The 23,317-nt window shown below is 43.2% G+C and overlaps 1 protein-coding gene and 1 pseudogene across 2 annotated transcripts in view; one reads left to right on the top strand and one right to left on the bottom strand.

Annotated features, from left to right (window-relative positions):
• LOC126234653 (lysophospholipid acyltransferase 6) overlaps positions 1–21,873 on the bottom strand; it is a 151,304-nt gene extending 129,431 nt beyond the window's left edge. For both annotated transcript variants that reach the window (XM_049943385.1, XM_049943386.1), the window contains exon 1: positions 21,753–21,873. In XM_049943385.1, coding sequence (XP_049799342.1) covers positions 21,753–21,842 — 90 coding nt within the window. In that variant the 5' untranslated portion in view covers positions 21,843–21,873. The remainder of the gene's footprint in view (positions 1–21,752) is intronic.
• Positions 13,440–13,556, top strand: LOC126238036 (5S ribosomal RNA; annotated as a pseudogene).
• Positions 21,874–23,317: the final 1,444 nt, after the last annotated feature.

Below are 23,317 nucleotides of genomic sequence, written 5' to 3'. Positions count from 1 at the left end.
GCACGGCCACATACGGCCCGTCACACTACTGAAACCACCAACATGATGAAATTTGAGGTATTGAAATACCCTCCCTACAGCACAACCCTGCTCCAAGTGACTTTCACATGTTTGGGCCACTCAAGGATGCTTTGCGTAGTCGCCGATTTGCCTCAGATGTGGACGTGCGAAACGCGTTGCAAAAGTGGCCTCACGACCAACCGAAAACCGTTTATTTGGAAGAAATATGTAAGCTCGTTGACCGTTGGGCCAAGTGCATTGAGAAGGAGGGAGATTACGTAGAAAAATGATGTGCATTGTATACCCCTAGCTTCATGTTAATAAACGGTAGAATGAAAAGTGTACATAATTTTTGACTTGCACTCGTATTTTGTCCTGAGAGCTTAGTTACTGCGTCCCAGAGAGTGGTATGGTACTATGGGACCAAACTGCGAAAGTCATCGGTCCCTATGCTTACACACTACTTAAACTAACTTACGCTAAGGACAACAGACACATCCATGCCCGAGGGAGGACTCGAACCTCTGACAGGAGGAGCCGTGCGAACCGTGACAACGCGCCTCAAACCGCGTAGCTACCCCGCGCGACGTCCCAGAGAGTGCTCCCATCGGTATGGGAAATGAACTTGGTCGCGAAGGTGATTACGTCAGATCCTGTACAGCGTGTCCGCCGAGCGCAGGATGGACAACACGCGTGACGTCAGCGCACGTTTGCTCGAGGTCAATCGTGGGTGCCCACGCAGGGGACACTCCACCTCCGAGGTCGTGCAGCCACTGGGCTCTTCACGACTGAAGAAACTGGCGCCGTCGGGAGTCCACACTCACGGGCAGCATCGTGTTGAGTAAAGGGGTTGCTATTCACTACCACGAGTTGTAACAACAGATACACTGCCTGTTGTGCATCAATGCATTCGTAATTCGCTACTGGGAAAAAACGCAGAGGTCTTCACCATTTTTTTCTTTCTTTATTGGCGTTTGACTGTTGTCGCCGTACAGCCACCCATCACATTTATAAGGAGTAGTCAAATGAAAACTAAACGCATGAGAAAAGTGTAGTGGACTGTTAAGGCAGCCAGTCCACAGTGAAGTAGCCGAAAGGGCACGCGTCAACTCACGCCGTCTGGCGTTAAGTCTGGAACAGGATTCGTAATGAATGTGATAAAGAAAAGAACGTAGCTACTAGAACACTTAACTTTTATATTGTCCTTTGGTATACAGCATTCTGGATGATACAAGTGAGACTATCTTGAGGTACATGCAACGTTACAAATGGTTAATGGCGCCTTGCTAGGTCGTAGCCACTAACTTAGCTGAAGGCTATTCTAACTGTCTCTCGGCAAATGAGAGAAAGGCTTCGTCAGTGTAGTCGCTAGCAACGTCGTCGTACAACTGGGGCGAGTGGTAGTACGTCTCTCGAGACCTGCCGTGTGGTGGCGCTCGGTCTGCGATCACTGACAGTGGCGACACGCGGGTCCGACATGTACTAATGGACCGCGGCCGATTTAAGCTACCACCTAGCAAGTGTGGTGTCTGGCGGTGACACCACAAAAAGAAAGTAAGAAAACTGTTCATTGTTTCAAAAATAATCACCATAACTGTTAATACATTTATAACACTGTGAGACAAGGCGGTCAGAGTCTTCGTGGAAAATGTCTAGTCCGCAGTTCGTGGTCGTGCGGTAGCGTTCTCGCTTCCCGCCCGCGGGTTCCCGGGTTTGATTCCCGGCGGGGTCAGCGATTTTCTCTGCCTCGTGATGACTGGGTGTTGTGTGATGTCTTTAGGTTAGTTAGGTTTAAGTAGTTCTAAGTTCTAGGGGACTGATGACCATAGATGTTAAGTCCCATAGTGCTCAGAGCCATTTGAACCATTTGGAAAATGTCTGTGGCTGCGTACGGAACAATGATTGTACCTAGGAGCGCACCTCTTCGTCCAAAGCAAATCTACGCCACCGAATGTCTTCCTTCAGAACATGGCAAGAGATCGGTACAGCATGCAGGATGTGTAAGGTCTTCCCAGCAAAGCTTAAAGCAGCGTTGACGGGTCCATTTGTTCCCAAGGTTGTTTCGACTTCGCTGCCAAAATTTCACTAGGCAGCCCTTACACATCCTCCACACGGTCCTGACCTCTCCCCATGCGATTTCCATATTTTTTGAGCCCTGAAGAAAAACATTCGTGGGATTCAATTTGATTCCGTACGAAGAGATGCACGCCTGGGTACCGTCATGGTTTCGTAGGCAACTGCAGACATTTTTCCCTGGAGGCACTGACTGCTATGTTTCACAGTGAGGTAGATGTATTAAAAGTTTTGAAATAATAAACAATTTGCTTTTTTTCCTCACCTGTTTGGTTTTCATTTGAATTATAAAATGAGCATCTATACGTGGGCGGTTCCTGAGACAAGCCCGAAAAATCATTATTTTTGGGCTCGAAACTACCAATTGTGGGTATGGCCACTTCAATCATTTCTGTTCAAGGCAGATCGTCGAAATTTTTTGCCACATGGTCTTAAGATAATACCCTAGCGTAGCTTCGAAACTTTTTTCCCTATCATTATCAGTCACCGGGATCCAGAGGTTCAAAGTTATTTTACTTACACACGTAAAATACGCAAGTAATTTCCTGTCTCCGGCGTAAATGGCGCTTTAACTGACATAGTTAACACGTGAGAAGGGTTGTAGAGTGATCGCAAGGGTCCTGAGGTAAGAAAACCATGTTATCAGTCAGCATTTTTTCCAGCAATAAAACTTTATGACACGCTGTTTCTGTAGAATGAGCGCTTTGCGCCTATACAAATATCCCCAAAGTGGTACTGCAGTGACAAAAGATGTTCTAGAAAGGATCTTAACATGCCTGTAAAGAGCCTAAAATGACTGCCAAAAATTATGTAAAACATTTCTAATAACAGTTATACTCTTAAGAATCAAGTCAAATGCCAGGTTTTTCGATGAGTTACAAAGTATTTAGAAAAAAAAGTAAAGCAAACGATTTTGTGTTAACATTATATTGTTGTTGCTGTGGTCTTCAGTCCTGAGACTGGTTTGATGCAGCTCTCCATCCTACTCTATCCTGTGCAAGCTTCTTCATCTCCCAGTATCTACTGCAACCTACATCCTTCTGAATCTGTTGAGTGCATTCATCTCTTGGTCTCTCTCTACGATTTTTACCCTCCATGCTTGATGCCTCAGAACATGTCCTACCAACCGATCCCTTCTTCTAGTCAAGTTGTGACACAAACTTCTCCCCAATCCTATTCAATACCTCCTCATTAGTTATGTGATCTACCCATCTAATCTTCAGCATTCTTCTGTAGCACCACATTTCGAAAGCTTCTATTCTCTTGTCCAAACTAGTTATCGTCTACGTTTCACTTCCATACATGGCTACGCTCCATACAAATACTTTCAGAAACAACTTCCTGACACTTAAATCTATACTCGATGTTAACAAATTTCTCTTCTTCAGAAACGCTTTCCTTGCCATTGCCAGTCTACATTTTATATCCTCTCTACTTCGACCATCATCAGTTATTTTGCTCCCCAAATAGCAAAACTCCTTTACTACTTTAAGTGTCTCATTTCCGAATCTAATTCCCTCAGCATCACCCGACGTAATTCGACTACATTCCATTATCCTCGTTTTGCTTTTGTTGGTGTTCATCTTATATCCTCCTTTCAAGACACTGTCCATTCCGTTCAACTGCTCTTCCAAGTCCTTTGCTGTCTCTGACAGAATTACAATGTCATCGGTGAACCTCAAAGTTTTTATTTCTTCTCCATGGATTTTAATACCTACTCCGAATTTTTCTTTTGTTTCCTTCACTGCTTGCTCAATATAAAAAATTGAATAACATCGGGGAGAGGTTACAACCCTGTCTCACTCCCTTCCCAACCACTGCTTCCCCTTCATGTCCCTCGAAACTTATAACTGCCATCTGGTTATTGTACAAATTGTAAATAGCCTTTCGCTCCCTGTATTTTACCCCTGCCACCTTCAGAATTGTCAAAAGCTTTCTCTAAGTCTACAAATGCTAGAAACGTAGGTTTGTCTTTCCTTAATCTAGCTTCTAAGATAAGTCGTAGGGATAGTATTGCCTCACGTGTTCCAATATTCCTACGGAATCCAAACTAATCTTCCCCGAGGTCGGCTTCTACCAGCTTTCCATTCGTCTGTAAAGAATTCGCGTTAGTATTTAGCATCCGTGACTAATTAAACTGATTGTTTGGTAATTTTCACATCTGTCAGCACCTGCTTTCTTTGGGATTGGAATTATTATATTCTTCTCGAAGTCTGAGGGTATCTCGCCTGTCTCATACATTTTGCTACCCATGTGGTAGAGTTTTGTCAGGACTGGCTCTCCCAAGGCCGTCAGTAGTTCTAATGGACTGTTGTCTACTCCCGGGGCCTTGTTTCGAGTCAGGTCTTTCAGTGCTCTGTCAAACTCTTCACGCAGTATCATATCTCCCATTTCATCTTCATCTACATCCTCTTCCATTTCCATAATATTTTCCTCGAATACATTGGCCTTGTATAGACCCTCTACATACTCCTTCCACCTTTCTGCTTTCCCTTCTTTGCTTAGAACTGGGTTTCCATCTGAGCTCTTGATATTCATACAAGTGGTTCTCTTTTCTCCAAAAGTCTCTTTAATTTTCCTGTAGGCAGTATCTATCTTACCCCTAGTGAGATAAGCCTCTACATCCTTACATTTGTCCTCTAGCCATCCCTGCACTTCCTGTCGATCTCATTTTTGAGACGTTTGTATTCCTTTTTGCCTGCTTCATTTACTACATTTTTATATTTTCTCCTTTCATCAATTAAATTCAATATTACTTCTGTTACCAAAGTATTTCTACTAGCCCTCGTCTTTTTACCTACTAGATCCTCTGCTGCCTTCACTACTTCATCTCTCAAAGCTACCCATTCCTCTTCTACTGTATTTCTTTCCCCCATTCCTGTCAATTGCTCCCATATGCTCTCCCTGAAACTCGGTACAACCTCTGGTTCTTTCAGTTTATCCAGGTCCCATCTCCTTAAATTCCCACCTTTTTGCAGTTTCTTCAGTTTTAATCTACAGTTCATAACCAACAGATTGTGGTCAGAGTCCACATCTGCCCTGGAAGTGTCTTACAATTTAAAACCTGGTTCCTAAATCTCTGTCTTACCATTATTTAATCTATCTGAAACCTGTCAGTATCTCCAGGCTTGTTCCATGTATACAACCTTCTTTTATGATTCTTGAACCAATTGTTAGCTATGATTAAGTTGTGCTCTTTGCAGAATTCTATCAGGCGGCTTCCTCTTTCATTTCTTAGCCCCAATTCATATTCACCTACTACGTTTCCTTCTCTCTCTTTTCCTACTACCGAATTCCAGTCACCCATGACTATTAAATTTTCGTCTCCGTTCACTATCTGAATAATTTCTTTTATTTCATCATGATAACATTATATTATACGTGCTTATTTGTTGCTTCTATGTGTAAAAGTATATAAATGTGTCGAAGTATATACATACTCCGGCGGAAGTTTACTCGCCCATAGAATTCGTTTTATGCAAGAAGCGCACCCTGCTGTAACAAGGAAAAACGGGAACTAAAGGAAAAAAATGTCCTTTCGTAGCATAAAAAAGCTGAATATATTTGTCTTTATGTCGTCCATGTTGGAATTGTTTTTTACGGATACTGCGACTGTTTTGACAATAAAAATTCAAATAAAACAATTTACCTGTGTCAGTTACTTTTTATTTTCTCCCAAGAAGCGTTTCGAGAGCTTATACTCTCATTTTCAGTTGTAAAACAGGGATAGCTTATTACAAATTTACCAGCAGGATGCAACTAGTTGTTTGTTTTGCTTTCATTTTGCTACAGAAACTATAATGAGCACTTGTTGTCATTAGCACTAAGAGTATACATTTGAAATGTTGATGAGCTACGTACAGTCTGTTATAGTGCACAGAACCATGCAGTTCCTCACAAATTGAACATTTTTGACTTAATTACATTCGTGGTTCGTGTTTCTGCATTAAGTATCAAGTCAAAAACATCATTTGTGACGAACTGCACAGTTCTGAACACTGGAACAGGTTGTAAGTAACTTCATCACCATTTCAAATGTATAATCTTAGTGGCATATAACGATAATAAGTGCCTGTTATACTTTTCGTAGAAAAGTGAAACCAAACAAACAACTAGCTTCATCCTGCTGGTACACATGTAACAACTGTTTTCCAACTAAAGATGAGAGTATCAACTCTCGAAACGCGTCGTAGCAGAAAGTAAAAGTGATTGACACTATAAATTGTTTCATTTGAACTTTGATATAGTCTTCTTTAAAAGACTGAGGGAACCAGGCACCTCAATTTTCATTCCTCCTACCTCACGAAACATTTCCGCGCTTGATTTGGCTGCAAGAGATCAGCAGACAGACTGTGACGGTGGAAAAGGGAGGAAATACTAAAAGTAGAGAAGAGACAGTTATGGTGGCAGAAAGGAGTGGCAATGAAGAGGAAGAGAGGTGCATGAATGCAACAGTAATAGGAGCCAAAGAGAAAGTAGGTGTAGGTGGTTAGTGAAAGACAATGGCAGTGAAAGAAAAAGAGAGATGGATGGAGACAGCGCCGCGCGGGATTAGCAGAGCGGTCTTAGGCGCTTCAGTCATGGACTGTGCGGCTGGTCCCGGCGGAGATTCGAGTTCTCCCTCGGGCATGGGTGTGTGTGTTTGTCCTTGGGATAATTTAGGTTAAGTAGTGAGTAAGCTTAGGGACTGATGACCTTCGCAGTTAAGTCCCATAAGATTTCACAAGCAATTGAACATTATGGAGACAGCAGCAGTGGAAGCAAAAGAGAGAGGAGACAATGGAAATAAAGAGTTGAGTAGAGAAGATGTATAGGCTTTGGAGAGCGGTAGGGGGGGGGGGGGGGCAGTTGACATTGCCAGACCTGCGAACTTTAACACATAGATATACAGGTATAGACGCGGGCGCATTTTGGGCCGAAATTTTAAACATGTGGCCGTGGGGGAAAAGATGAGTTTGATCTCTCAGAACGGTTGAGCTGCCAAGGTATGGGTTAGAGAGTGGCAATGGGAAAGAAGAAAGGAGACAGTGTTAAGTGAGAGAAAAGAGTAGCAGTGGGATATACAGTAAAGCAATAGGAAGAAAAGGAAAGGGACGTTTATACACAGTGGAGGTGAGAGGGAGATCCCGAGTATGAACGGTTAACAACAAAGAGAAGCTGGATGAAAGGATTCAGAATGTTCTGTGTTAAAAGAGTGCGAATATGTCGCATGCCAACATTTTGGCGAGGAAGAGCAATGAGGACTTTGCAAATGGTTCCCCACTTTTCTGCCAGAGTCTTTTAAAGAGGAATATACAAGGCCTGTTCAGAAAAATCCGGAATATTCGTAATTTCGCGCCAGTGGTGTGTTGGAGCGAAATGCGGTTGTCATCCCTCCACACGCCTGCGTCTAATGTGACTGCCGGAAGTTCCATTGTTGAATGTCTGTAAGTTATTGTTCACCGCTGTATTGAGTAGAACTTTGTGTCGCACAGTTTGCGAATTTCAAGATGGCAGAGTTAGAGGAACAACGCGCCAGCATTATATTTTCCGTGAAACTCAGGAAAACCTTTACAGACATACACCAAATGATGCAGAAGGCCTACAGTGATGAGTGCTTAAGACGTACTCGGTGTTAAGAATGGATCACACGGTTTAAAAATGGCCGGACGGAAGTTAAAGATGATCATCGTTCTGGACACCCTTCGACGTCTACCGAAGACGCTCATGTCATGAACGTCAACGAAACTGTTCGTGCCAATCGAAGACTGTCCGAGAAATTACAGAACAATGTAACATTTCAGTTGGATCATGTCCTCAAATCTTGACACAGCACCTTGGAATGCATCGTGTTGCCGCCATGTTCGTCCCATGGCTCATGAATCAAGACCAGCGAGACCTTAGGCTCGCAATCTGTGATGAGCTTTTGAATCGCAAATATGAGAACGAGATGTTCCTTAAGAGAATCGTAACTGGTGATGAGACGTGGATCTACCGCTATGATGATTTGACCAAGTCTCAGTCTTTACAATGGGTCGGGAAACGTTCACCAAGACCAAAAAAAGTTCGTCAGATCAGGTCAAATGTCAGAGCCTTGTTGATAGTTTTCTCTGACTTTGAAGGATTAGTTCATCATGAATTCGTGCCGCAGGGACAAACCGTTAATCGATGGTACTATCGGGACGTGTAGCGGCGCCTGCGAGAAAATGTGAGGAGGAAACGGCCTGAAATGTGGCGACACAATTCATGGTTCTTGCATCATGATAACGCACCCGCACATTCATCCCTGTTGGTGTGTGGCTGTTGCATAACAAACGAAATCACTGTTGCCTCAAGAGTATGTCAAAGGAGACCATGGACAATAAGTAAAAGGTAAGCGTAGAAAAATTTTGTGGTCAAAGTTCCGGAATTTTTTGGGCAGATCTCGTATTCGTCTTTTTTGTGCTGCGACAAGAGCATTTTTCCGGCAGTGAATATATGATTGATACAGGGTGTTTCAAAAATGACCGGTATATTTGAAACGGCAATAAAACCTAAACGAGCAGCGATAGAAATACACCGTTTGTTGCAATATGCTTGGGACAACAGTACATTTTCAGGCGGACAAACTTTCGAAATTACAGTAGTTACAATTTTCAACAACAGATGGCGCTGCGAGTGATGTGAAAGATATAGAAGACAACGCAGTCTGTGGGTGCGCCATTCTGTACGTCGTCTTTCTGCTGTAAGCGTGTGCTGTTCACAACGTGCAAGTGTGCTGTAGACTACGCCATATTATTACTACGCATGGTGGATATGTGGAAAATATCGTACTATAGAGTTTCCCAGACCGCAGCGCCATCTGTTGTTGATAATTGTAACTACTGTAATTTCGAAAGTTTGTCTACCTGAAAATGTACTGTTGTCCCAAGCATATTGCAACAAACGGTGTATTTCTATCGCTGATCGTTTAGTTTTTATTGCCGTTTCAAATATACCGGTCATTTTTGAAACACCCTGTATATTAAATCACTAGAAACTACTTATGACGTAATGACACAATATTAATAAAAAAAATAGCACCACACAAAATATCCGCACGCGTATACTGTAAATCTACATAGTTAATTCATGCATATTCAGGTGACTGAAGATTAAATTTAGTAACAGTTCATTCTCTTGGATTGGCAGCAACACTGCAGTCGATGTTGGAAGCAAAAGCCAACACACTGGTGAGCAGCCTTACCAACCAGAAGCACCACCTTAAGCTATGGACGTACAGAAATCACCGCATGCCACAGACCACAGAAATTAGCGTGGTCACAATAATAAATATGCGCTTGTAGCACGGAAGAATACCCCCTGGACGGTTTGGTCGCGGTCCGCATTGGTGCACGTCGATGGTACTGAACCAATATGTCGAAAATCATACGATGCGTCCCGCTTGCTACCGGGGTACGACGTAGGTACACGGTGGAGAGATTCTCGTGTGGGGGATGTCTGAACACAATGTAGTGGGTGACACGTCCTCCATCGTATCTTACCACCGTATAATACAGGCACTTACTGTCCAATCACGGGTGTCGCTTATGGCAGTGTTTCTTAGACTATTTCCCGCAGAAACTTGGGGTTCTTTGGGGATCACTCAAGGGTTTCATGAAAGCACCTGCGGTTTTTCGTAACATTCAACAAATTAACTTCGACTGGTACGTCTGTGGCCAAAACTGCGGTGCGCTCCTTTTCGTAAGAAAATCTGAAGTTTTGAATGACGCTTTTAAAACATGTTTTCCACATGAATAGAAAAATAATTATTATCATTGTAGGACCTTCGACGATAGCGCGAGAAGAATTCGAAACTTTTGTTAAACTGTCATCTAATCCATTGTTAGAAGAAAAATTTAAATTAATGTTATTAGCGGAATTCTGATTCTGTTTAAAAGACGCATATTCTCAACTGTCGCAAACACCATGTTGGTGCTTTTAGCATTCGAAACTACAGTTACATGCAAAACACGTTTCTCGGATTATGTGTTAACATGAAGTTGAAGAAGTAATTACATATTATTTGAAATAAGTTGCAAATAGTTTTTGTTACAAATAGTGTATTTCCAGAATTCTACGCAAAAACGCACTGTAGAAACCAAGCCGGGGTTCCACGATGATCTCATTCCTAGCGAGCACGCCTGCATCTGGGAGTCCACAGAATGCAATGTGCGTGTCAGAGACCGTGGTCTTATGAGTCTACCTGAGCTGCGGGCGGCGCTTGAGGATCACGGTGGCTACTCAGCTCTCCTGAAGTTCGTTGCGCGGTGCATCGCCGACGTCAGCAGAGCTAAAGGAAATGCTACACGGAACTAATAAGGTGGTTTTAGGTCATTATAGACGAACTTCCAGGAGTTCAGTCGAGTTTTTGGTTCCATTTTTCTGCGCGATATTTGGCCGAAAGACCTATTTTTGTTGCAAATATCTTCTTCAGGTGCTACGAAGCTGCGTTATTACAAGTACCCGCCGACAGCATTCCAACCACACTGAAGTACCGTTCGTGTCGCACCGCTATTTATAGCCGATTTCACGGTCTGCTTGGAGTCCAGGGAGCGAGTACCATAACAACACAGCTCACAGCACCGATCATCCAAATATCGTGTGTTGATACACTTGCTGACTATTTTTCCACACAATCGCCATCGTGTTCAAAGCATGTGGTGAACCGTGGCCCAAACTTCTTTATGCCCTCCTCGAAGAACTCTCCCGCTACCTCCTTCCTCCACTTCAGAACCTCTTTCTGCACCTACTGGTCGGATGTTACTTAATTCCACTCTTGTATGCTTCCATGGAGGTAAAATGATATACTCTGAAGACGTCAGGTCGTGATAATACGGAGGGGGAGGGGGGGGAGGGGGGGGTTCAAAACATCCCGACCAAATGAGTCCAAGAGCGCTTTGGTGGCTCCTCTCGTCATAAATCCCCTCCTTTTGTTTTGAATGCTGCTTTTTTTTTTTTTTTAGGGAAATTGGAAATTTGTGGTATGGGCTTATAGGACCTAACTGCTGAGGTCATCGGTCCCTAAGCTTAAACTAACTTAAGCTAAGGACAACACACACACCCATGCCCGAGGGAGGACTCGAACCTCCGAAGGGGGGAGCCGCGCGAACTGTGGCAAGGCGCCTTAGACCGCACGGCTACCCCTCGGGGCCACGATCAAGTAACATAGCTCGATGGAACTTGGACCGCACATAAAAAGAAATACTGCAGTGTAGTATTGAAGGTAACTGAAAGAACTAAGCAATGTGACGAACAGAAATGACACTTTTATTCAAAGACAATAATGACACCGAAATCACCACGATTTATAATGGTCCTCTGGACGTTATAAAACTCGTCACAGGGTTTTTAATAGGGTGCGTGCTGACCACGGGTAATGCGTGCTCTGCAACGCACAACCCAGCAGGGCTGATAAGGAGTTCTTGAGGTAGAGCGCCCCATTCCTCCTCCAGCGCGGTAACCCACAGCTATTCCACGGTATTTACGACGGGGGAACGGTCAGGCCTGTCCATTCGCCGAATATCTTCTCTGTCCAAGAGCTGCTGCACCTACGCTGTTCGGCGTGCTCGCGCATTGCCATTCAGAAAAATTAAGTCGGGGGCTAATGCACTCCTTAAAGGAAGCACATGGGGAAGAGTACAGCGGCACGATAACGTTGATCTCTTAGTGGAGGAGATTAGAGTTTAACGTCCCGTCGACAACGAGGTCAAAAAAATGGTTTAAATGGCTCTGAGCACTATGGGACTCAACTGCTGAGGTCATTAGTCCCCTAGAACTTAGAACTAGTTAAACCTAACTAACCTAAGGACATCACACACATCCATGCCCGAGGCAGGATTCGAACCTGCGACCGTAGCGGTCTCGCGGTTCCAGACTGCAGCGCCAGAACCGCGCGGCCACTTCGGCCGGCAACGAGGTCATTAGAGACGGATCGCAAGCTCGGGTGAGGGAAGGATGGGGGAGGAAATCGGCCGTGCCCTTTCAAAGGAACCATCCTGGCATTTGCCTGAAGCGATTTAGGGAAATCACGGAACCAAAATCAGGATGGCCGGAGGCGGGATTGAACCGTCGTCCTTCCGAATGCGAGTCCAGTGTGCTAACCACTGCGCCACCTCGCTCGGTGATCTCTTAGTGTACCGTGTTTTTACAGATTTGGAGGTCAGTTCGCCCATGCAACAGTATTACTCTCCACACCATAATACCGGCCCACCAAAACAGTCATGTTCGACAGTGTTCTTGGGTGCACTATGTGTTCCCACCCTTCACCGTAAGAAGGTACGTCCAGAATCACTACTCAGACAGAATCTGCTCTCAACTCAGAAGATAAAGCGACCCTACTTCTCCTTGATCCAGTCTGTATGCTCGTGGCACCATCGCAAAAGGTGCCGCAGATGTGCAGGTGTCAACGGAACACAATATACTGGTCGTCAGGCAAAGAGACTACCCACAAACAGTCGCCTTGCCACTGTGCAGCTTGAGACTGGTGCCTTGCAATCCTCTTAAATGCGGTTGCCATTGCACCCAGTGCTTGACATGGGTCCCTTCTTGCCTGTTGCACAGTGTAGTTCTCATCCGCTGCTGTAGTTGACCGTGGTCGACCACTTCTCCTTCGCACAGCAGTGCCTGTGGATTGGAACGCTTCTCGTGCACATGAAACAATGCTATGAGCAATATCAAACTCTTAACACATCATCCTCCTTCGTTTCCTGATGATGTCTCCCCATGTGAAGTTATCCAGAAGTTGTCTCCGTGCCATGTTGTACTGAAGTGCACCATAGCTCTCACTGATTAAGGCGTACTGCCTTTTTCCGTTTCACGAGCTGCCTCGTGTTGCGGGGCCAGCCCCATTTGGTGCTACAATACGCCATTTGACACCCAACTTTCTGTGCGTGATTGGGAAACCTCTGGCAAAAAGCTCCCGCACTTTCGTTCATTTCCACCAAGTACTTAATATGTTATGTTTCTCTATCTATGTCGCCTTTAAGTTTTGCAGGCGGTGTATATGGCGATACCAAGATCCGCTATACAGAAACTCAAACCTGCGTTTGAGCTCCAGACACAGTTTTAATTTGTCACAAAGTCTTTGTGCACCTGGCCCAAAGCGAGTGATCGCCATACTACACAAACACTAATATTTGCTTCCGTTAATTTACCACCGAGTGAGACGGCGAGGTAGTTAACGCAGGCCTAGCTTTAGGGAGAAATATCCGGTTGTTCCGATTTATGTTTTCTATGCTTTATCTGAATCGCTCAAGTTGAATGTCGAGATGATTCCTTTGAAAAGGAACGACTCAGTTCACTTCCCATTGTTTCTAATGACTTCGTCATCGACGGAAGTTAAATCTTCCTCCCTTTTCCTTCGCTCAGACAACGGCCTTGCCGCAGTGGATACACCGGTTCCCGTCTGATCACCGAAGTTAAGCGCTGTCGGGCGTGGCTGGCAGTGGATGGGGGACCATCCGGGCTGCCATGAGCTGTTGCCATTTTTCGGTTCCTTTTTCTCAAGCAATGACATTTATTTCTCAAGCAATGATATTTAACTATCTATGCATAAGGGGCCATCAAAAAGTTTCCGTTCGAAAGCCGTACAGTCCAGTATCCGTATGCTAATACGGCAAAATCACCCTGAGTATTGAGGCAATCATCCCGCCGCCGCACCAGGTTGAAAATACCCGTTTGGTAAAACAGCGTGAAGAAGTCCGTAACTGCTCGCTGCACGTCCTCGTCCGACAGGAATCGTCAACCCTTCAAGACCTTTCTTTAAGGGACCGAAGTCGTGACAGTCGCATGGGGAGAAGTCAGGGTATTGAGCGAGTGCTCGGGTGTATCCCATTTGAGCTGGTTAACTTCTGTGTTACGGTATTTGCGATATGGGGAAGTTCGTTATGATGTAGCAGCATCCCTTGCAGCGCACCATTCCACACCGATGCTTTTCGACAGGCTTGCTGCCAAACACACATTCTTCATTCTCCGATGGAAAAGAACAACAGCACTTTGCTCCTGTTTTGGCGTATTTGGTAATAATGTCGCCGTAGTTCACGTTTCCGCATTTACCCGCATACACGTCGAATACACTAATGCCACACTAATCCTGTGTCTGCATCACAGTGCTTATATACCCTCATCGTAGTCGCGCTACGTTGCGTATATGCTGCAGCAGCGCCCTCAAACGCAAACTATTTGGTTCACCTTTATATTTATCACTACTGCTCATGCTTATTATAGTGCTGTGTTCGTTCAATATGCTTATTCGGAATCTAACGACTTATGTGTGTATACATTTTAAAAAACAATACCAGTAACCCCAAGTAAATTAAGCACATGTTGTTCAAAAAATGGTTCAAATGGCTCTGAGCATTATGGGACTTAACATCTATGGTCATCAGTCCCCTAGAACTTAGAACTACTTAAACCTAACTAACCTAACGACATCACACAACACCCAGCCATCACGAGGCAGAGAAAATCCCTGACCCCGCCGGGAATCGAACCAGGGAACCCGGGCGTGGGAAGCGAGAACGCTACCGCACGACCACGAGATGCAGGCCCACATGTTGTAAATGTTCCTCGGATGCCAACAACTGATGGACAGATTGCATGACGCAATAAGGATACCTACTTAGTAAACTATACAGGTATCCGATGTACAGGCAAAGTGGAGATTGATCTTTTTGGACATCTTTACAGAATGAGTGACGTCACTTAACATCCTAGGATTTTACTATTTTTGGAAAAAAATCTTTGTGTGGAAAAAATAAAAAGAACTTGAAAGTGACATTATTCAGGCCTAACATGCATAAACTCGTTTAGAAATAAAGAAGGAACTTTAGAAGATTATATATATGCAGAAAAATATGAAATGTGGTACATTACGAAAGGGAGAAGTCAAGCGAAACACAGGACACAATAAACTGGACTAGGAGCTGAATTTGGGCGTGATCTTGAGTGGCCAAACTGGATTAAAAAGTAATAAGAATAATAATGACTGAGCAAAGGGTAACAGCACTTACGTAAAATGACTGGACAATTGAATCATGGAGAAAAGAGATATAGCTGTTTTTTACACAAGTTATCATAGAGGCTATACAGTTTTTAAAAGAAAGAAAATGTTTTCTCTTAGCAAGGTGGGAGGGGGGGAATCTTACATTGCTACTAAACCATCGTTAAGCTTACTACTTCACAATTTAAAAAAAGATAGTCATAATCTATAGGTCATGCATTAGGTAATTTCCATTACTAGATCGCCAATGATATGTTACATACGAAATTAAGTACAAAATGTCCTGTTTTATACCCTAATGTAATTGGAAATTTTTCGAGGGTTTCGTAATCTAGAGTTAAGAAATATTACAAATAATGGAAAAATGAAGTATGATCTTCTTCACTAAGGCCTTCACCAAGCGAAGAAGAATAAATCAGCAACAAAAGAGAAAAGAAGGACCAGAGACTGCATTCAAGACGTATAAAGTATGTTCATACAGTATGTCACGGTCCCACAGAGAGCTTCCACATATACAGTTTTAAAAAGGATGTATACGGAGAAATAAATTAAAAATTAGTGGGCATGTAGACAATAAAAACAACAACACTGGCGGTGATAAAAAAATGGTTCAAATGGCTCTGAGCACTATGCGACTTAACTTCTGAGGTCATCAGTCGCCTAGAACTTAGAACTAATTAAACCTAACTAACCTAAGGACATCACACACATCCATGCCCGAGGCAGGATTCGAACCTGCGACCGTAGCGGTCACGCGGTTCCAGACTGAAGCGCCTTTAACCGCACGGCCACACCGGCCGGCCGGCGGTGATAAAAGAATACAGGTATTACAGAAAGAGAAACAGCAGTGAAAGATATGGAGTAAGAATAAAACCGTTATCCAAATTGGTTAACAGAAATATTGTGAAATCTGGCTGCAGTTTTTCGACGTTGTCTTTAGGTCCGGTTCCATAGCACTTCAGTTATTACGTAAGTGTAATAGATTAATAGCGAGTACAAAACCGTGTGTCCCATCTGCTGACATTTCGCCTACTGTATTATCTAGACCGCCTGCTAACTTGGAAAAAAAGTGATTCACTAATCTTAATCTCTGTATCATGCGGCAAGCTTCTCCTGAGCTGAAATGTTCTCTCCGAGTGATGCATCACAAAGGTAAACAAGAATAGCGGGATCTCGCGTTAGCCGACGCGTGAAACGTCAGCTGCAAGCAGTGCAGAACTAGGTCGTGTTTTACAGTCTTCCTTACAGAAGGCAACATCCTACAGGAAAACTGACTATAAACAAAGAGCATAAAGGAGATGAGTAAGCAGGTTTAATACAAAATAATCAGAGGTAAATACTAAGGACAACAAGTATTGTTTAGGTATACCAATCTTTTAAAAGTGTTCAGTGATCTAAGTTAGCGTATTCTCCAGTAAATAAACTTAAACAAAATTCGTAACAACTAATTGTAAGGATATAACAGCAAACAACTAATCGTAATATCTGCTGTTGTGTAACTTCAGTGCAGACCCAATGCACAATGATAACGTATCCTTTTTCACATGCAATTTAGTAAAAATGTACAGCCACAATTCGCGCGAAAGCTAATAAACACCATAAACCAATCACAAGAAAAAAATTCCACGTATATTAACAAGTTAGCTCCTGCACTTTCATTAAGCACTTACGCAGGCGTAACCGAGCGACCCGGCCATCGACCGGTAAATCGCTCGTGTCGGCAAAAGTGCGATGACTTCATTAACACTGGTTCAAAGCTAACTAGCATGTTTCATACTTGTTTCAAGCTAATACGTTTCGCACTCACACGAAAACGTGAAGCTAAATTAATTAAAAATGTTCTATGATCTGATAACTTATAGGGATTGTAATTACAAAATTAAAGCTTGCATTAGGTGCGCTTCGATTTGAAAAATAATATTCACAGGGACCTTTTGTCACAGAAGGAACCTAATTTTTTACCTCCCTTCATAACGGCCGATAACAACCCAAAAGCGAGCTATTTATGATCGTTGGAAACAAATCACTGCAAGGCTGTCAAAGAACAAAATGTGCGTACGGTAAGACGACCAGGTGGGGAGCTGAGAGTGTTGAAAATCGATACGCCAGCTGACGCAAAACCTGACCGAGCTCCGCTGGCATCTGACAATGAGATTGTGAAGATTTTTTTCTTGCAAGTACGCCCAGCTTGGTTGGCGGTATCATTGTTCGCCCCGCCCCCCGCGAGCAAGCAGACAATAACGAAAGGAGAGAGCGAGGCGAGGTAGCGGAGAACGAAAATTAAAACACGAGAAGAAGCGTGCAACGGCAGTATAAGAAAAAGTTCTGTCTTGATACAGTCCATCGTAATCGTTATGTACGCCGGTGTTCTGTGGACAATAGTGAAGACATATAGCCCAATAAGACTTTTAAAAAGTTGATTATATACAACAAACGCTGCTTCAGCGGATAACGATATCCTCTAAACAACTTGTTGAACGCAGTACCCTTCCCTTGAATAGAGTTATGAAGCTCTATATTCTGAAAGTTATTATACAATGCCTTTCATATACAATTACTATAGTAAAAATGGAATATTTTCCATCATGCTTAATGTCTACGCACTTCATTTGAACGAGATTCATCCATTATCGCATTTACGAACGTCGTTGTTTTTGGATGACTTTCACATCCTGATACAACTGAATACCAGTTTTCAAATGAAAGCATTGTGGCATCGGTACAAAAATGGTAGCGGTAGGTATAAGTACCGGTATTAAAAATGCCCGTTAACATCGATTAATAAGCAACATTAAACAGATATTACATTCAGACACCTTTGCTAATATCGTAAGGAATCTTTAGTATCTGTTCAGCCAGAATATCGATTCGTGAACCTTACTACTACACTACAGAAAATTATTATATTTAATGTTGTTGTTGTTGTGGTCTTCAGTCCTGAGACTGGTTTGATGCAGCTCTCCATGCTACTCTATCCTGTGCAAACTTCTTCATCTCCCAGTACCTACTGCAACCTACATCCTTCTGAATCTGCTTAGTGTATGCATCTCTTGGTCTCCCCCTACGATTTTTACCCTCCACGCTGCCCTCCAATACTAAATTGGTGATCCCTTGATGCCTCAGAACATGTCCTACCAACCGATCCCTTCTTCTGGTCAAGTTGTGCCACAAACTCCTCTTCTCCCCAATCCTATTCAGTACCTCCTCATTAGTTATGTGATCTACCCATCTAATCTTCAGCATTCTTCTGTAGCACCATATTTCGAAAGCTTCTATTCTCTTCTTGTCCAAACTATTTATCGTCCATGTTTCACTTCCATACATGGCTACACTCCATACAAATACTTTCAGAAAAGACTTCCTGACACTTAAATCTATACTCGATGTTAACAAATTTCTCTTCTTCAGAAACGCTTTCCTTGCCATTGCCAGTCTACATTTTATATCCTCTCTACTTCGACCATCATCAGTTATTTTGCTCCCCAAATAGCAAAACTCCTTTACTACTTTAAGTGTCTCATTTCCTAATCTAATACCTTCAACATCACCCGACTTAATTCGACTACATTCCATTATCCTCGTTTTGCTTTTGTTGATGTTCATCTTATACCCTCCTTTCAAGACACTGTCCATTCCGTTCAACTGCTCTTCCAAGTCCTTTGCTGTCTCTGACAGAATTACAATGTCATCGGCGAACCTCAAAGTTTTTATTTCTTCTCCATGGATTTTAATACCTACTCCGAATTTTTCTTTTGTTTCCTTTACTGCTTGCTCAATATACAGATTGAATAACATCGGGGAGAGGCTACAACCCTGTCTTACTCCCTTCCCAACCACTGCTTCCCTTTCATGCCCCTCGACTCTTATAACTGCCATCTGGTTTCTGTACAAATTGTAAATAGCCTTGCGCTCCCTGTATTTTACCCCTGCCACCTTTAGAATTTGAAAGAGAGTATTCCAGTCAACATTGTCAAAAGCTTTCTCTAAGTCTACAAATGCTAGAAACGTAGGTTTGCCTTTCCTTAATCTTTCTTCTAAGATAAGTCGTAAGGTCAGTATTGCCTCACGTGTTCCAGTATTTCTACGGAATCCAAACTGATCTTCCCCGAGGTCGGCTTCGACTAGTTTTTCCATTCGTCTGTAAAGAATTCGTGTTAGTATTTTGCAGCTGTGGCTTATTAAACTGATTGTCCGGTAATTCTCACATCTGTCAACACCTGCTTTCTTTGGAATTGGAATTATTATATTCTTCTTGAAGTCTGAGGGTATTTCGCCTGTTTCATACATCTTGCTTACCAGATGGTAGAGTTTCGTCAGGGCTGGCTCTCCCAAAGCCGTCAGTAGTTCCAATGGAATGTTGTCTACTCCGGGGGCCTTGTTTCGACTCAGGTCTTTCAGTGCTCTGTCAAATTCTTCACGCAGTATCGTATCTCCCATTTCATCTTCATCTACATCCTCTTCCATTTCCATAATATTGTCCTCAAGTACATCGCCCTTGTATAGACCCTCTATATACTCCTTCCACCTTTCTGCTTTCCCTTCTTTGCTTAGAACTGGGTTTCCATCTGAGCTCTTGATGTTCATACAAGTGGTTCTCTTATCTCCAAAGGTCTCTTTAATTTTCCTGTAGGCAGTATCTATCTTACCCCTAGTGAGATAAGCCTCTACATCCTTACATTTGTCCTCTAGCCATCCCTGCTTAGCCATTTTGCACTTCCTGTCGATCTCATTTTTGAGACGTTTGTATTCCTTTTTGCCTGCTTCATTTACTGCATTTTTATATTTTCTCCTTTCATCAATTAAATTCAATATTTCTTCTGTTACCCAAGGATTTCTACTAGCCCTCGTCTTTTTACCTACTTGATCCTCTGCTGCCTTCACTACTTCATCCCTCAAAGCTACCCATTCTTCTTCTACTGTATTTCTTTCCCCCATTCCTGTCAATTGTTCCCTTATGCTCTCCCTGAAACTCTCTACAACCTCTGGTTCTTTCAGTTTATCCAGGTCCCATCTCCTTAAATTCCCACCTTTTTGCAGTTTCTTCAGTTTTAATCTACAGGTCATAACCAATAGATTGTGGTCAGAGTCCACATCTGCCCCTGGAAATGTCTTACAATTTAAAACCTGGTTCCTAAATCTCTGTCTTACCATTATATAATCTATCTGATACCGTCTAGTATCTCCAGGGTTCTTCCATGTATACAACCTTCTATCATGATTCTTAAACCAAGTATTAGCTATGATTAAGTTGTGCTCTGTGCAAAATTCTACCAGGCGGCTTCCTCTTTCATTTCTTAGCCCCAATCCATATTCACCTACTACGTTTCCTTCTCTCCCTTTCCCTACACTCGAATTCCAGTCACCCATCACTATTAAATTTTCGTCTCCCTTCACTATCTGAATAATTTCTTTTATTTCATCATATATTTCTTCAATTTCTTCGTCATCTGCAGAGCTAGTTGGCATATAAACTTGTACTACTGTAGTAGGTGTGGGCTTCGTATCTATCTTGGCCACAATAATGCGTTCACTAAGCTGTTTGTAGTAGCTTACCCGCGTTCCTATTTTCCTATTCATTATTAAACCTACTCCTGCATTACCCCTATTTGACTTTGTGTTGATAACCCTGTAGTCACCTGACCAGAAGTCTTGTTCCTCCTTCCACCGAACTTCACTAATTCCCACTATATCTAACTTTAACCTATCCATTTCCCTTTTCAAATTTTCTAACCTACCTGCCCGATTAAGGGACCTGACATTCCACGCTCCGATCCGTAGAACGCCAGTTTTCTTTCTCCTGATAACGACATCCTCTTGAGTAGTCCCCGCCCAGAGATCCGAATGGGGGACTATTTTACCTCCGGAATATTTTACCCAAGAGGACGCCATCATCATTTAATCATACAGTAAAGCTGCATGCCCTCGGGAAAAATTACGGCCGTAGTTTCCCCTTGCTTTCAGCCGTTCGCAGTACCAGCACAGCAAGGCCGTTTTGGTTATTGTTACAAGGCCAGATCAGTCAATCATCCAGACTGTTGCCCTTGCAACTACTGAAAAGGCTGCTGCCCCTCTTCAGGAACCACACGTTTGTCTGGCCTCTCAACAGATACCCCTCCGTTGTGGTTGTACCTACGGTACGGCTATCTGTATCGCTGAGGCACGCAAGCCTCCCCACCAACGGCAAGGTCCATGGTTCATGGGGGGGGATATTTAATATACGACTTTAATAAAGACGCAGCATAAAGTGAAGGGCAGTTTACCTTCTTTTTAAGCAATGAATAACGCTTTCGAAAGACATAGTTGCTAAATGCACATCGATAATTTACACGTATGTTAAAGTCTTTGAAGCTGCCGAGCAACAAAAACAAATTACGATCACACCAACACCTGCAGTAGCTAAAAAGTGGTCAAAGCATCGAAGAGTTTGAACATACCGGCAGACTTCATAAAAGCGAACTAGACGCAATCGAAGACTACACACGTAGCATCACTACTTCAGCAAATGTAAATCTTATTGCTTTTCTACAACAGGCTACCGACAATGTAAACACAGGCGATGTACCACGCAATGCAGTAAAACAGGCTCTTGAGGTGCCTGGCTTCACAAACGAACAGATCTGCTGCAGCAGCAGTCTCACATGCGCACGCGAAATGTGCTATTGATCAAACAGGCGGTTACCTGGTCTATAGGGAGTCCGGACAGGTCGGACACCCAGCTGAAGAGCCGGCTCCCGTCATAGTATCCGTCATCCGAGTAAGACCACGCCATTACTGCACAGCTCCCCTCGCGCCACCAGTACTTCTGCTACTGCAAGCCAGGAACGTTTTGTGTGACTAGCGCGAGGGTGGGCGAGGAGGGGAGAAGGCGGCTGGGCCGCGTGGTGGGGGAAGGGCGGGGTTGGAATTTCTACAGCGCTGCGCCGTGCAGCGCCGAGCAGACATCAGTGTCCCTCGCGCCTCCGAGCTCACGCGCACGCTAGCGCGCAGCCCGCGCAGCTGCCGATGCACACGCGTGACTCATCGTTGCCAGACACACAGCCGAAGTAAGTCGTAAGGCAGAAAATCGCGTACACTGACCACAGCACCAGAGATGACAAATGTCTGGACTGGATCAACAATATTAATATCACTGACTGTGGCAGAAGAATATGATTGTCATAGTCGCGACACTCCGTCTCGATTTTGTTTCCCACAGCTATAGCAGCGCCCCAAGCGGCCAGAAAGCGACAACTGTAAAACGATATCGGATGAGTGCGAATACTAACGTTTCTATTGATTTGCAACATAATTTTTACAATAGGGTGTCTATGCACAACCACGAAAATTGAAAATAGCTTCAAAATGACAGCCTATTTGTCAGTCTTTAGTTTCCTAAGAATCCTGGAAGGTACGGAACAGTGTAGCACGACAGTTTACTCACGAGTCTCTTGTACCGTACAGCTATTTACCGAATGGTGTCGTTTCCCTTTATAACAACAAATTGCTAGTGAACATCGGAAGACCTGACCTTTTACTGAAAGACATTGTATATCTACCCAACAAAGTGGAGTTTTATTCGCTACACTTTCAGCCAAATCAGTGAATTTGGAACGTAGGAAACCTATATGGAATGTAATACTTACATTATTAAAAGTACGAAATAAGCCACCACGGCTGTAGCTTAAGAGAAAACTACGCAGACATGATAATATTGTCGAAAGCAATAAAACTGTTTCCCTACACAGAAAAAAAAGACAATTGTTGCTAAATTTGAGCCACAAACGGCAAGAATCTTCAACACATTCGATTTTGAAGAAAAATTAATTACACTTACAAATTTATTTATGTATTAGAAATCTGAGTGGAGTGTAAGAATAGGTGAATCGTTAGCCTCCATAAGAAATGTTCAAGTGTCAACGAGAGTGCCTATGATAATGACAACAGGCAACAACATCCATATAACCTTCGCATGCATGAAATGTATGTTTTTATTTTCTTGCTTTCCGTGGAGTGTGCTGCAAATATACAAATATTCGAAAGTATTTCTTCATGATGAATCAGTGCGATTCGGCTAGTTTTACATGTATTCCACGATAATTGGTGTCTCTTGATAAGTTAATAACGCATGGGACGCACACGTAAAACAACCGTTTCGTTGATTAAGTAGGCAATAATTAAAAACGAACATCATCCTTACGACGCATGTGACTGTTTGCTCACCACTTGGAGCGCTAGTGTCGCTCCAACTGTGAAACGCTAACAACT

This window comes from Schistocerca nitens, chromosome 2, assembly GCF_023898315.1.
Source record: "Schistocerca nitens isolate TAMUIC-IGC-003100 chromosome 2, iqSchNite1.1, whole genome shotgun sequence".
NCBI lineage: Eukaryota > Metazoa > Arthropoda > Insecta > Orthoptera > Acrididae > Schistocerca > Schistocerca nitens.
This window is presented reverse-complemented; position numbering and strand designations above follow the sequence as displayed.